The sequence below is a fragment of the Mytilus trossulus genome, chromosome 9 (assembly GCF_036588685.1).
Source record: "Mytilus trossulus isolate FHL-02 chromosome 9, PNRI_Mtr1.1.1.hap1, whole genome shotgun sequence".
Classification (NCBI taxonomy): Eukaryota; Metazoa; Mollusca; class Bivalvia; order Mytilida; family Mytilidae; genus Mytilus; species Mytilus trossulus.
In genome coordinates this window covers 74,459,058-74,473,384 of record NC_086381.1, presented here as the reverse complement: position 1 = coordinate 74,473,384, position 14,327 = coordinate 74,459,058, and the positions used below count along the sequence as shown (strand labels likewise).

The 14,327-nt window shown below is 31.9% G+C and overlaps 1 protein-coding gene across 1 annotated transcript; it reads right to left on the bottom strand.

Moving 5' to 3' along the window:
* Positions 1 to 897: 897 nt before the first annotated feature.
* On the bottom strand, positions 898 to 13,699 carry LOC134683410 (small ribosomal subunit protein uS9). The gene is made up of 5 exons (XM_063542695.1): positions 13,521 to 13,699; positions 7,031 to 7,132; positions 2,434 to 2,530; positions 1,809 to 1,856; positions 898 to 1,094 (listed from the first exon to the last, which is right to left on the bottom strand). The coding sequence occupies exons 1-5, from the start codon at positions 13,566 to 13,568 to the stop codon at positions 949 to 951; spliced, it is 441 nt and encodes a 146-aa protein (XP_063398765.1). The 5' UTR covers positions 13,569 to 13,699; the 3' UTR covers positions 898 to 948.
* Positions 13,700 to 14,327: the final 628 nt, after the last annotated feature.

Sequence of the window (14,327 nt, the reverse complement as noted above, 5' to 3'; positions counted from 1 at the left end):
ACATGCAAGATTTGCAAATTTCAGTCAATGAACCATGACTGAAGGTTCATGGCTAAATAATCTCCATGTAGATGAGATGTGCCAATGCTATTAAATACAACTACTGCATACCAAATACCATTGACTTACAAGTCTAAATACAAACATTCACTTGTCAACTATGTAAAAGTATCAAAGTCAATGAACCATGAAGAGGGGATGGGGCTTTATAATCTCAACTGAAACAATACTTGCAAATGTCAATAAATTTGCATACCAAATATCATTGACTTAACATTAGCAGTTCATCTTAAACTGATCTAATCACAAACTAATACATATAAACTAAAATAGTTTCAAAGTCATTAGACTGTGACGGAGGAGGCCAAATATTCTTCATGAGAATGAGATGTTCCCAATGCTTATACAACTGAATACCAATTAACATTGGCCTACCGCTAATGGTTCCCCTTGAACTGACCATATCACAGTTCAAACTAATACTTGATAACTTGGAAAAAATGTTCAAAGTCAATAGACCATGACTAAGGGGGCAGGGCCAAATAATCTCCATGGAAATGTGATGTGCCAATGCTTAAACAACTGCATACCAAATATGATTGACCTACCACTTGTGGTTCACCATAAACTAGACCTAATCACAAACTAATACATTATTGACGCTGCCGTAAACAGCATACCTATGTCTCACTTTTTTGACCCAATCAAGGCAAGACAAAAACTGCCATCAGGAAGAAGTTCTTAGCTTCTTATTCTTTGTTCTTGATGGATAGCTGTCTCATTGACAACTTCCCACATCTTATTTTAGAGTCAAAAATATTTTTATCATATTTGATACTTAAATAATTTCAAACATTGATAATTGAGATGGAAAGTAAATACACAAAACACAAGGTAGATTTTTTTCTTTTTTTTTACTGATAAATGTACACCAGAAGAATGTCCATTTTAACGGTATGACTTCTGGTAACGAGCACGGGCACCTGGACCTCCAAACTTCTTAGGCTCACACCGTCTGGGATCAGCTACCAATAATGTTCTGTCATAGCTGATTAACATGTCCTTGATTTCCTTCTTGGATGCCTCATCAACATCTGAAATGAAAACATCAATTGTTTCAAAAGCAATCCTTAAATAAAGTTATAGGGTCAAAATTAAATGGATTGTTAAAATAGTCGATTGGTATATGTTAATAAGACAATTATATACAGTAACACAAAAACATCACAGGAAGATCTCTTCAGATCAACATATGGTCTTCAACTTAACAAAAGAGACATGTAAAATTGTACTATTACTGTCCATTTTTAAAAAGACTATATTTGGATAGGGAAATTAGGTGACTACTAGAACTAGGTAAACTTACCTATGTTGACAGTAATGAGTTAAATTTGTGACCATGAAGTGAAACAGACTGATCTATATGAAGGTAGCCTGTGATTAACTATGGTTTATATTTGATATCACCTTCACAGATTATGACTAGATAAACAATTATCTGCCCTTGCCCAGAAGTGAAGGTAAAAGTTAGTCTACTGAACCTACCTCAACAAAATTAATCTACTTATCATGAATTATCTTTTGTGGGTGCATTGATACTCCAAAAGACTTTTGTTTCATACACTTACAATTTCTTTGAAATACTTAGTTGACAGGACAACATGTGGAGAAGGATTGCATACCCTTCCTGAGAGAAGATCACATCTGGTTTTTCTATAAAGTGTTTTGTAGATTGGTATAATTTTCCTAGTTATTTTTTTTTTTTAACATGGCAAAAAATTTGGTTGCTTATTTAATTATACACTTACATTTCTGATAGTAAGCTACAAGAGACTTTGAGATAGCCTGTCTGATAGCTGAAAAATTAAATATTTATTATTAATTTGACTGTATTTGACTTATAATACTTACAATCTTCCTGAAGTATAAGACTATGTCTTTCTGTCTTTCAAACTGAATAGTACAGAATTTATATCAAACCTTTGGTAAAACTATAATTTAAAATTCAAAACTGCGTTCTAGTACTACAATGAATTTATGGTCACCATCAGAGCGCTGTGATGATTGTCCTCAGCTAATCTCAGTTTAAAGCAGAACTGTCACAGTTTCATCACAAGTAACCTTGGCAACAAGACTTATTTGAAAATCAAGCACTCAGCTAAATTTATTTAAAAATTCTGATTGCACAACCGAGAGAATACTACATTTTTTCTTTCAAAAGGAAACAACAAGAAAACTTTTTTTTTTATTATCTTTGTAAACTGTATTCATTCTCAGGAAAAGAAAACCAAGTATTTAGTTACAATATATAGGTTCTATAAAGAAAGAAAGCATTCAATTTTAAGTTTATTTTCAAGCAAATTTGTGTCCTATTTCTAAGAATTGAGAAATGCTTCTTAAACAAGCAATATTGTTACCCTTATATAAACGTACCATATATCTGTGCAATATGTCCACCACCTTTAACTCTGACTCTGATGTCAACTCCAGCAAACTTCTCTTTTCCTAACAGTAAAACTGGTTCCTGGAGCTGAAATTAATGACATTCAAATAATTAACTCTATTTTCATCCTGTGGTCTTAGCTTGCCCATTATAGTTTCACCAAATCACAAACGATAACATGCTTTTAAACTGTATTGAAATAGAATTGCAATGTAACTTATTTGGAATTAATCAAGCATTTGTTCTATAACTGAATGATTACATTTATTCCATTCAACATGAAAGAATGGACATCTCATGATCACAGACACAAGAGTAGAAATTGAAGCAAAGTTCTAATGAATACCAAAAGATATGAAAGAGAACACCCCAATCTCCTAACAAAACGTGTGCTACTATGCTTGTGAATATTGTTCACGATATCATAACGACATCTAGTTGTATAAGGACATGAAAGAATTTGTTTGTTACCATCAGAGCGCTGTGATGATTGTCCTCAATATTTATCAGTTAAAAGCAGAACTGTCACAGTATCATCATTAGCAGACCAATACAACTTTTCAGTCAGAAAATATTTAATTTTGGACATGTTCAGTTGAATTAGATGGTTAATTATCATGTCATATGAAATACATTGTAACAGGGTTCACTTCACAGTAATATGTATATTAACTGTTTGGGTTTTTTGTAGGGGAAAAAGGGGTCTCTTTTTTAACACTTGTAGGGTAATGATGAGTTATACATGTAGGCATACATTACGTTTAATTTGTAAATTTTTAACAACTACTCAGAGCTACTTTTCAACAGACTAAGACAAATCATAAAGTTGGTTTGGTCAAGGGTACAAGTATACTGGTCAGCATCTGGGGAAAACTTTGTATGATACCATCAGAGCGCTGTGATGATTGTCCTCAATAATTATCAGTTAAAAGCAGAACTGTCACAGTATCATCATACAGATAAACATACAAATTTTCACAACCCTGTAAACCATTCAAAATTGGAAGGAATAAAATTTTAACAGAATAACATTATGACAAATATGTATGATTTATTTTGATTTCTGATTTTTATACTTCCCATGTTGAGTAGCTTGTAATACAATATTATAACAGATAAAGTTCAGTTATAGTTTAATTCCCACATGTATATATAGATGACTTTTGAAACTGTGCAAGTGAAAATTAGAAATTACTTCAATGCCTAGAGAGAATCTTATTCTATATATTCCACCAAAAGTTTTGATATCATTTGTGTCCTGGTTTTCATTTAACAAAAGAGACAATTGAAAAGATGTGCAACTAAAATTTTTCAAACATTTAAATGTAAGGGATCCAGATTTTCAAGAATACACCAATCCCAACAATTGTATTCAAAATTTTATGCATTATTGTATGATTAATTGTTTTACACCCTCATGGCCACTACCCAGGTTGGAAGTCAAGTGCATACATACATGTACTGCATGTTACAACTCAACACCAGAAAAAACAACTTTGTATGATGTATGATACCATCAGAGCGCTGTGATGATTGTCCTCAATATTTATCAGTTAAAAGCAGAACTGTCACAGTATCATCATACAGATAAACATACAAATTTTCAGTCTAATCTAAATCAAAGAATATATCATTTTTGATCAGGGTGAATTGCATAATTAATTTCAACTTCAAACATGTATCTATTGCTATGTTTGTAAAGTCAAATTTAACAGGGTTGACTTCACAATGGTATATATATATTACTAGAACACACCCTTGATATCGGGGGTCCGTGACCGAGTTAAAGTATATAACTATGTACAAGCCTTATTTTAGAAGTAGTATTGTCATCTGATCAAGTTATGCCAATTATAAGATACACAAATTTCTCTGCTTTCAAATCTTTCTGTTTGAACCTGTCGAACTGGAACTTATTAATTATTGGTAATATTAATTATTTGATAAACAATAGGTCCTGGAATGGAGTTTTTTTTAATCAACAGCATTGTCCTAGGCCTATATTAGTTATAAATAAAGTTGAATTCTTTGATTCGCTGTTTTACGTCATGCCCGCCAACACATGGAAAACTGTACCTATACGCCTTATTTTTAGTCCAGATTTTTAGTATTCGTATTGTTATCTTAGAAAGTCGTACCGATTAAAATACTACAATAGGTAACAATTTGACAATTTAGTAGTGTCAACCCTGTGATTATAACCCGTGTATATACATGTAGTATATCAATCCTCAATACACCGTTTAATGATGTGCCAGTCAGATGCAAAACGTACAGATATGGTAATAGGTGAATATACTATTATTGGTATCTGTATCAGACTCGACCCGGAACTTAATTATTGGCAATATTAATTACGTGGAAAACAAAAGGGCCTGGAGTGGTGTTATTTTTAATCTACTATATTAGTTATATATAAAGTTGAATTTTGATTGTCCTTTTTACGTGATGACGGCTGACAAATTGGACCTCCTTATTTTAATATTATAGATATCAAAGTTATGGTGTGTTATGAACTCCTGCATTATACATGTTATATCCGACAGACAACCAAACAATGCAACATGTCTACAAGTGTCAATTTCACTATAAAAGTTTCTATCTATCCATATTCACATATTGGTTAGACAAGATTAAAATTCTGTTTTAATGATATCAAATATCTAACAAGAGCATAAACATGATAATGATATATCTATTTAACATGCTTAATGCATACATGGGAGCAGCATTAAAATGCACTTATAAATAAAAATCTTTTTCCAAGGAATGACCATTTTAACTGTTTTTCATTTTGTTTTTGTTACCATCAGAGCGCTGTGATGATTGTCCTCAATAATTATCAGTTAAAAGCAGAACTGTCACAGTATCATCATACAGATACACATACAAATTTTCAGTCTAATCTAAATCACAAAATATATACAATTTTAGACATTTTCAGTTGATTTGGATAGTCAATTTTAACTTCTTCAAGTATGTCATGTGTAAAACATTGTAGCAGGGTTGACTTCACAGAAATATCCAATATAATGGTTAGACATTTTTGTAGGGTAAAACTTGTGTTGGAATGATATTAGACAAGAACAAAGATATTTGATATATATATATGAACAAGCTTTAAAAATGTACTTGTAAAATAACATCTTTTCCAAAGATTGCCTTTATCATGTACATGAACTTTTGGCTTGGCTTTTTATTACCACTTATAGGGAAATAACGAGTTACAGGCATACATTTAATTTGTTAATTTTTACCAACTACTCTGAGCTAGTTTTTAAGACTAAAACAAACATTAAGACTAAGTTAGTTGGTTGTTGGTCAAGCATACAAGTATACTGGTCAGCATCTGGAGAAAACTTTGTATAATACCATCAGAGCGCTGTGATGATTGTCCTCAATAATTATCAGTTAAAAGCAGAACTGTCACAGTATCATCATTAGCATCTATACAATCATGACAATTTATTATGGAAAGCCATGAAAATCTGTTGCAAGCAGTTTCATCTTGCACATAATTTTGTAACCCTGATTTCATGTTGTTTTTATTTGTTGCCCAATTAAATGATTAAAAGTTAAGACTGTCACACCTAAATGAAACATACCACATCTAATGGCACTTTTAGAAAAAGTGATTTTACAAATCATTAAAAAAAGCTTGTTCAAAAGTTTCAAAACATGTATTTTGCTTTACTTTTGCTTTCCAACGAGACTGCCATCAACAACAAACTCACCAAATAAAGAAAACAAACCTTTACATCTATAAATGTCAATAACAGAAAGGCTTTCAACATGAACAAGAAAATGAAGCAAGGATTTAGTCTATTGAGACCTCAACTGCCACCTTCTATCGCTACAATGTATACTGTATATTTAGAAATTATTCGAAATATTGCGAAAAATGCGACAGAAGTGTAAACACAATAATTTAACACACATTTTGAAATATTTTGCATGAATTAAACAGGATCTTTTTCAAAATCATAAAAATTAAAATTGCATTCAAGTCTTTAATGACAAAAAATCACAATAATAAATGCACACAATAATTTTTGAATTTACAGTAGTCGAATGGTCACCATCAGAGCGCTGTGATGATTGTCCTCAGCTAATCTCAGTTTAAAGCAGAACTGTCACAGTATCATCATGAGTACCCTTCCATTTGTTTAAATCTTAAGATTTGTAGAGCTATTGATAGCAAAACCTTAATAATTTTGTGATTGATATTTTTTGTATTTAAGGAACAAGTTTTATGAAAAGAAAAAAGAAATGTTATAAATCTCTCTGCATGTTTTGTTCAATATTCACCATGGTGGACATGTGGAAATGACACAGTCCTAGCGAGCAGTTCAGTCTGTGCAAAACTGATTTAAGATTTGCCCGACTAAAAAGAAATTTTGGCCTTTTCTACTATATTGCCAACTAAAAAAATAAAAATATCTGATCAAGGGATTTTTTGTGACATTTTGTTGGTCAGACAGAGTTTGGGATACACTGCAAGCTATAATGCAGCAGAGTTATTTGACCTTCCAGAAGATCTTTGTCGTGTCAGAGACAGTCTGTTGTATGTATAGGTTTACACAATACCTTGTATCTTAGAACTTGTGGTTCCAATAAATCTAAAGGTCTGCCATTGACTTTGATTAAACCTGTTCCTCTCTTGCAGTGAGCTACAGCCGTGGCAGTTTTCTGAAATAAACAATAACATCATTTTTATATAGTCATTCATTGACAGAAAAGAACACAATTGTCAACAGGATATAAACACACGTTCAATTCAGTGTCAAGACCAGCAAAGGAAACTACCATCTAATTTCTTTCATCCTAAAATGAGAAAGGGTCATAACTCTAAATTTTGGCTTTTAACTGACCCTTTAATATAATCAAATATAAAAGGGCCATAACACTAACTTTGGATTTTTGGCTAACCCTTTAATAAGCCTGTATTTAAAGGGCTAGCTGTTGTATAAGTACTGCTGTTAACTGAGTAAAAGAATTGTTTAGTTATATCTTGGTAAACATTAGTACTCGTGTCATTCTCATGCTCATAAGAAAAAGCTGATGCATCATTTTTATAACGAAATTATTGACCATTAAAAAGGGGCCAACACTTGCACTTCACCAGGATCACAAAAATGTATAATCCAGACTCAAAAGTGAAGTAGTAATAAAATGAATTCATTTGGAATTTCTCATCACATTTTGTCACAGATAAACATGCAAGTAGAACATCTCAACAATGCCAATCAGAGTGTGTAACAGTAATCACTGACAGTCATTGCCATGGAAGTAGTTATACTTTCATCATGTGTGGTATTCATCTTATATCATGATTGGGTAAACAAATAACTAAGGAGTTCTAAATTAAAAAAAATATGGTGTATACGGACTTAATACTTTAAAATCCAACTACATTTATAAAATTGATAGCTAGGGGTTAATATAAGCAATACCACATAGGAATAAAAAGAAACAAAAACAAATGCTGAATCCAATATTTTAGATAGTAAATAAACGCTTGGGACAACTTTAAATTATGCCAATCAGAGTGTGTAACAGTAATCACTGACAGTCATTGCCATGGAAGTAGTTATACTTTCATCATGTGTGGCATAAGCATTTCACGAGCTTTCATCTGCTGTACAAATGTTATTTAAAGAAGTCATTTATTTTTTAGATTATGACCCAAGTAGTTCTTGAAAAGAACTTCTAGGTTTGTTTTTATTTATTTAAAATTTGGTTTGAGAATAAGCTTTCTATTCTTAAAAGACTATAACATGTATAAACAATGACAATATCCAGAAAACTAAAGGGTGAAAATTTTGGCACACATGTTTAATTAAAAATATTAAAAACACAATTAAAATAAAGAGAATAGATCATTCATTTCCTAAAGATTACAAATTGTGACCATTGCCAATCAGAGTGTGTAACACTAATCACTGACAGTCATTGCCATGGAAGAAGTTTAACTTTCATCATGTGTGGCATAAGTATTTCATATAATACATATATGCTTTATTCAGTACTTCCAAGAAAAGGGTGTTTTATCAATTCATTGCTTCTTCACATTTTCTTTTAAAACACTCATTCAACCAAGATAATGTATCTACTCTTTAAAAAGAAACTTTCCATTTATTGAGACAACATCCAGAAAAATGAAAATGCTAAACATGTTATTATCGGTCATTGGTAATGAGGTCTCCCATTATATTTTCTCTTAATATTTATATGTGTAAATGATGATTATCTTAATAAATAATATAATTTGTACATCCAGTTGTTTGAGAGGTGTTAAAAGTGGTGTCATATAAGCAACAAAAAAACTGCTTTTCAGACACTTTTATATATAGAAACAATGGGTTATTCAATTATCTAACGTTTCTGATAACCCTGCTGAATCAAAAGCTAATGAAGAAGTAAAACAATTCATACATCTCCTGTAGAGGTTATCAAAACTTGAATTATGCCAATCAGAGTGTGTAACACTAATCACTGACAGTCATTGCCATGGAAGTAGTTATACTTTCATCATTTGTGGCAGAAGTATGAATTTGCAAACATAAGTATAAAAGATGATGGTATCAAATTCAAATTGACAGTTATTTCTCAACAGTGCCAGCTCATTTTACTGACAAAACCATGGGCTGGCCAAATATATTTTTAAAAATTAAAAAATTAAATAAAAAGAATACATGTTTGTCGTCCATAGATGCCAACCCCCTTTTGACACAATCAGTAACAAACTATGAAATTTTCCGTATTTTTTAAAAGTTTTCAGACATCATTCATAAACGTGCACTTACCAATAAAAATTACTGACGAGAGGTTGCAAGGTGATGTGCACTTAAATTTGTCATTTAACATGTTGTCTGTAGTATGTATTCCATTAATTAATTGTTCAGATGTTCTCTACTCATACATTTTCATTTTGTCAAGGAGAGGTAGAGAAAGGGGGACAGCTACTTCATAAAATGAAAGTTTGCCTCTTTCGGAAGTCAGTTAGTTATTCAACAATAGGTTGATAACTCCTGAGAAACCGGAAGCATTACATTGGCGTTTTCTAAATACCGGACCAGGACGGAAAAGTAATGATAAAATTCCGAGTTTACAAAATTGAACGGCGATGATTGGTAATCCATAACTATTCCCGCTTTGACCGTAATAGCGTAGTTTTTATAGCAAAATCGGAAAAACTACGCAAAAAATCGTAATGGTTGGCATCTATGGTCGTCTAGAAATGTTGCCCCTTAAAACAAGTAGAATTTTACTACATGTACAATCATGTATGCGACAATAAACAGTAACTCATCAAAGACAATTAACTGCTAAAGAGAAGGGTTTATCTTGGACTAATCTAACAGATCATGAGGGCTAATCTAGTGTTTTAAGCTTGAATTAGTAAATACTGACTGAATAAAAACTGCAAAATTGATGCAAAGTGTGATCCATTTGTACTACAAGATTGGAGGAACACCATATGAATGCAGTTGCGCTGTTGAAAAAATCCTGTATCAACTGACAATATTACTACTTCTATGCCAATCAGAGAGTGTGTAACATCAATCACTGACAATCATTGATATAATATTCTATCATCATGTGTAGCATAGAAGTGGTAAAGTCAAAATTGTTCAAAAAAGTCAACTTCTCTTCTATTTCTGACAGTTTGTAGTTGTTTAACATCCATTACTAATCATTTACTCGTGTTGTACAACTTTGTCATAAAATTACCAAAGATGAACAGAAAAAGGACTTTTGTCATAGCTTTTATTCAAGCAGAGTTCTTAAAATCCATAGGCATAGGTGGTCCTTGAGGAAAATATGCTGGTTTTCACCATCATAAACTATGCAAATTCTGGTGGTTAAATGCTTATTTAAGACCACCACTTTTCTAAAACTGTGTTTTAAATTATTTATTTCAAGCTTGCACATGTTTAGAAAAAGCTATAAAAATTTATTCCATTTACAGTGATCTGGAAGGTTTTTTTCACTATGGGCCCAGGGCCCCTCAAAAATAAATTCAATGGGCCATTTTACAAAATAATGGGCCATGTTGTTAAATGAATGGGCCATTTGAATTGACTTCTGTAAAAAAATAAAAAGTATCATTATTTTTCATGTTTTGGAAAAGAGGTGTTGGTACTTACCTTTATGATTTTAAATAATATCATGGATATTGTTCCTGTTATTCTGTAATTTCAATGAATATACAATAACTTCTTCCAAAACGGACAATATTAAAGATAACCTTTATTAACAATGTTTTTTACTGTTACTGTTGCCTTGGCTGGTGCATGTTCATGATTTTTTTAACATTAAATTTGGGTCTTCGTCGATACCATACTCATTCCAGACGTTCCGCATTAAAGGACATTTCAGGAACGTCCTCTGCACTTCTTGTATTATTATTATTACTTCATCAAGATGACAAGAATAACAGTAGGGAGTACCATTAATTGATAGAACAATACAATAATTCGCTGAAGTCATGTTTACAAAATGTCAAAACGAGCCAAAGACCAAAAAATTAGAAGGACAGTTAAGCGCCTTTTATGGAGACAAAACTATATTCATAAAAAGGCTTCAGGGGTTTTCAATCGAAATAATAGTAAGCTAAACTAAATTAAAAGATTATTATTAGAGTAGAATATTGTCTGTAATAGCCAAATTTCACAAATGTAAAGTTGTTATAAAAAAATATATCATGAATGATGGTTAATTACGTTTTTTGGGTTATCAGTTAAACCGCATGGTTCTATTATTACCATAAGAAAACACCCGAGACGTTAACCGCATGGTTCTATTACCATAGGAAAACATCCGAGACGTCCTAAAAATATATAGGTGCTCCTATGATTGGAGGAACATTATACAGTTGTGTACACACACATGGCGGCACGGAACACAATCGGAAATCTATTTGATGATAACTAAACGTTTCCAAACGATGTGAAAAATATTGTGCGCCACGTGGGCGCTTACATTTGTCACTCTATGCGCCATTTCTGGTGAATATGCGCTATAGGCGCAGGGCGCACGTCCTTCCCGATCACTGCATTTAATTGAAGACACTTCTAAATCTTTTTTTATTATAAAAGGTTAAGCTTGGAGTGGACTTAACATTAAGAACCAATCTCTGGTGAATAACTGTAAGAGGTAAAGCTACAATTGTTCCTGATAATGTTCTCTTTTCTTTATTTTTCGAATTTCTATAAGGAATAAAATTGAGAATGGAACTGAGGAATATGTCAGAGACAACAGCCGAAGGTCACCAAACATGCTTGACAGCAACTTCTTATAAATCAGTAAACGTAGAAAATATTAACACTTTAAACATGGATCCAGTAACTTTTAAAATAATTTTCTCATGCACTGACCAACTGCATCAGCATGGCTTAAGGTTCATCATAACAAATGGACAATTATGGCCGAATTTTTAACTATAAAAATTACTCTGTGTGCAGACTTACCTGTGCACTTTTGAAAGTTTTAAGGCCTAGCATCCACTAGATATATAAAAGTTAAATGTATTTTGCATATCAGAAAGATGAAATCTTTTTTGAATTTTGATGGGCATTTATTTTCCTTCATGCATTAGGTGGGAAAATTAACTAAGTCATTTTTTGTAAGTTGTGGAACAACTTTGAGATGCTTCCTCAGGTAAAAACAGGTTTGTATTGTTTTGATTGTCCTTAATTGACATGGACAGTAGGTATCTTCTCAACTATAGGTCAGTTAAAGAGTTTGTCTGAGCATGCCGAGTGGACAATATCAAAGTAATTCAGGTGTTTTATTTTTTACACCTTCTGCAGAAAGGAAAAAAAATGCCCATCAAAAACCAGAAAATATTTTAGCTTTCTTAAACACAAAATGGATTTAACTTTTAAATATCTAGTGGATGCTAGGCCTTAAAACTTTCCAAATTGCACAGGCAAGTCTGTACATAGAATAAATTTTTAGGTGAAAATACGGCTATATTTGTCCATTTGTTATGATGAACCTTAAACAAAGTCTTGCTAGCATACATGTCTCTAGTAGGTCTTTAGTGGATGGTTGTCTCGTTGAACAATTGTACCACAACTCCTTGATTCTATATAACTTTTATTCAATAACTAAAGTGTGCCAATCAGAGTGTGTAACACTAATCACTGACAGTCATTGCCATGGAAGTAGTTAAACTTTCATCATGTGTGGCATATTTAATAGTTACAATGTACCTAAACCTTTACTTCTTGAAGTCTTCTGACTTGCAATTTTTTTTAAAACAGACCTTTATTGTGCACTTTTCTGTTAATTTCCTTTTTCACAAAAACAATGTCAAGCTAACAGTAATTATATATATAAGATGTACCACTGATTAAAGTTGCAGATCCAAAAAAAATCATAAGTGGGGGTACACGACTGCCTAAGTCATGCTTCGGAAATTCCCTATATAATCAACCAGAAAAAGGGGGCTAAATCTGCCTCTGTACAAGTCTATCAAATAGTTATAAATAGGGCTCTTCATAGTTGGGCAATGTTGAATAGGGGGTCAATAGTCATATGGTGCAACCCATTCATAAATAAGACAGAGATTGGTCTATTATATGGTCCAAATAATAATAATAATAATAAAATCTTCAAAGCCTGTTTTAATTTTTTCGTGTGCGCCTTCTTCCAACATCATAACACCAGAGACATATAATACAATTGTATTATATGTCTCTGATAACACTGAAACCATTTTATTCGTCAAGTTACCATTGAGATTTTCGGCAGTAATTTGACACGAAATCTAAATTGATGGTGATCAAATTAATATTTTATTTTATCCTTATTTCTATACGTTTTGTATTGTTATTGTTGAACATGTATAAAATATCATCTGTTCTGAAGTGCATATCAAATTTGCTGTTTATCTGTAGCCCACACCGAGTCACAATTGGCTTAGCTTTTGTTACGAGTTAGTTTTCTAATAAAACAAATGTGAGTATCGAGAAGGAGTTCGTAGTTTTATTTAAAGTTTATGTAGTATAGCCCTTTCATTATGTGCTGAATGTCATGAATGTGCTCAAGAAATTAATTACAGTTTTACCTTTCGACCGTAGACTTGAACGGACTGTAAAGGTCCTTTTGGTGGCATTCTGCAAGAAAAAGAATCTAATCATAGTAAAAAAATATCTTTATTCAACAAGTTTAACTTATTGTTTAGATTAATTTAAAGAAAATAGGTGAAAATTAGGGGATAAAAAAGGCATGCTTCCAACCTGAAAGATTACCGGAAGTGAAAAGATCGAGCTAACGGAACCACGTGCTTAGACAAATATATTACTCTCTAAATTTTATAAATTAGATTTTCTAATGTAAAGTTGAATAATAAACTTTATTCAATAAATCGTCATAAATTTTAATAAATCAGTTTGCTGTATAACATGAAAAGTTCTAATCATGTGTTTGATAAGACAATTCTAGAAACACATCTTGGATTTAAAGTTCTTTCCCGCCTAAATACAAACTGTTCTCGGTGTTTTCTCTGACGTCCGCATTTTATCGTACCTTTCAAGATCTGTACATTTAAGCACAGGCACTTGTTTCAGAAAAAAATTACCTATATACCTTAATATAACACACTTGTCTCAGAAAAAAATACCTATATACCTTAATATAACACACTTGTCTCAGAAATTTTTTTACCTATATTTTATATACCTAAATATTTATAACACACTTGTCTCAGAATTTTTTTTTACCTATATACCTTAATATAACACACTTGTCTCAGAAAAAAAATACCTATATACCTTAATATTTTTTCTGAAACAAGTGCCTGTGATTTTAAGCCATTAATTATTACTAAACTTTCGCTGTTGCCCAGAGGAAGTTTTTTTTCCAATGTCATAGC

Excerpts from the sequence above, each read along its gene's own strand:
- LOC134683410 (XM_063542695.1), bottom strand. The coding sequence starts at position 13,568 with ATGCCACCAAAAGGACCTTTACAGTCCGTTCAAGTCTACGGTCGAAAG. Across the intron at positions 1,857-2,433 it reads ACATATTGCACAGATATATG|CTATCAGACAGGCTATCTCA; the intron begins GTACGTTTATAT and ends TTAATTTTTCAG. Across the intron at positions 1,095-1,808 it reads TGTAGCTTACTATCAGAAAT|ATGTTGATGAGGCATCCAAG; the intron begins GTAAGTGTATAA and ends TTTTCATTTCAG.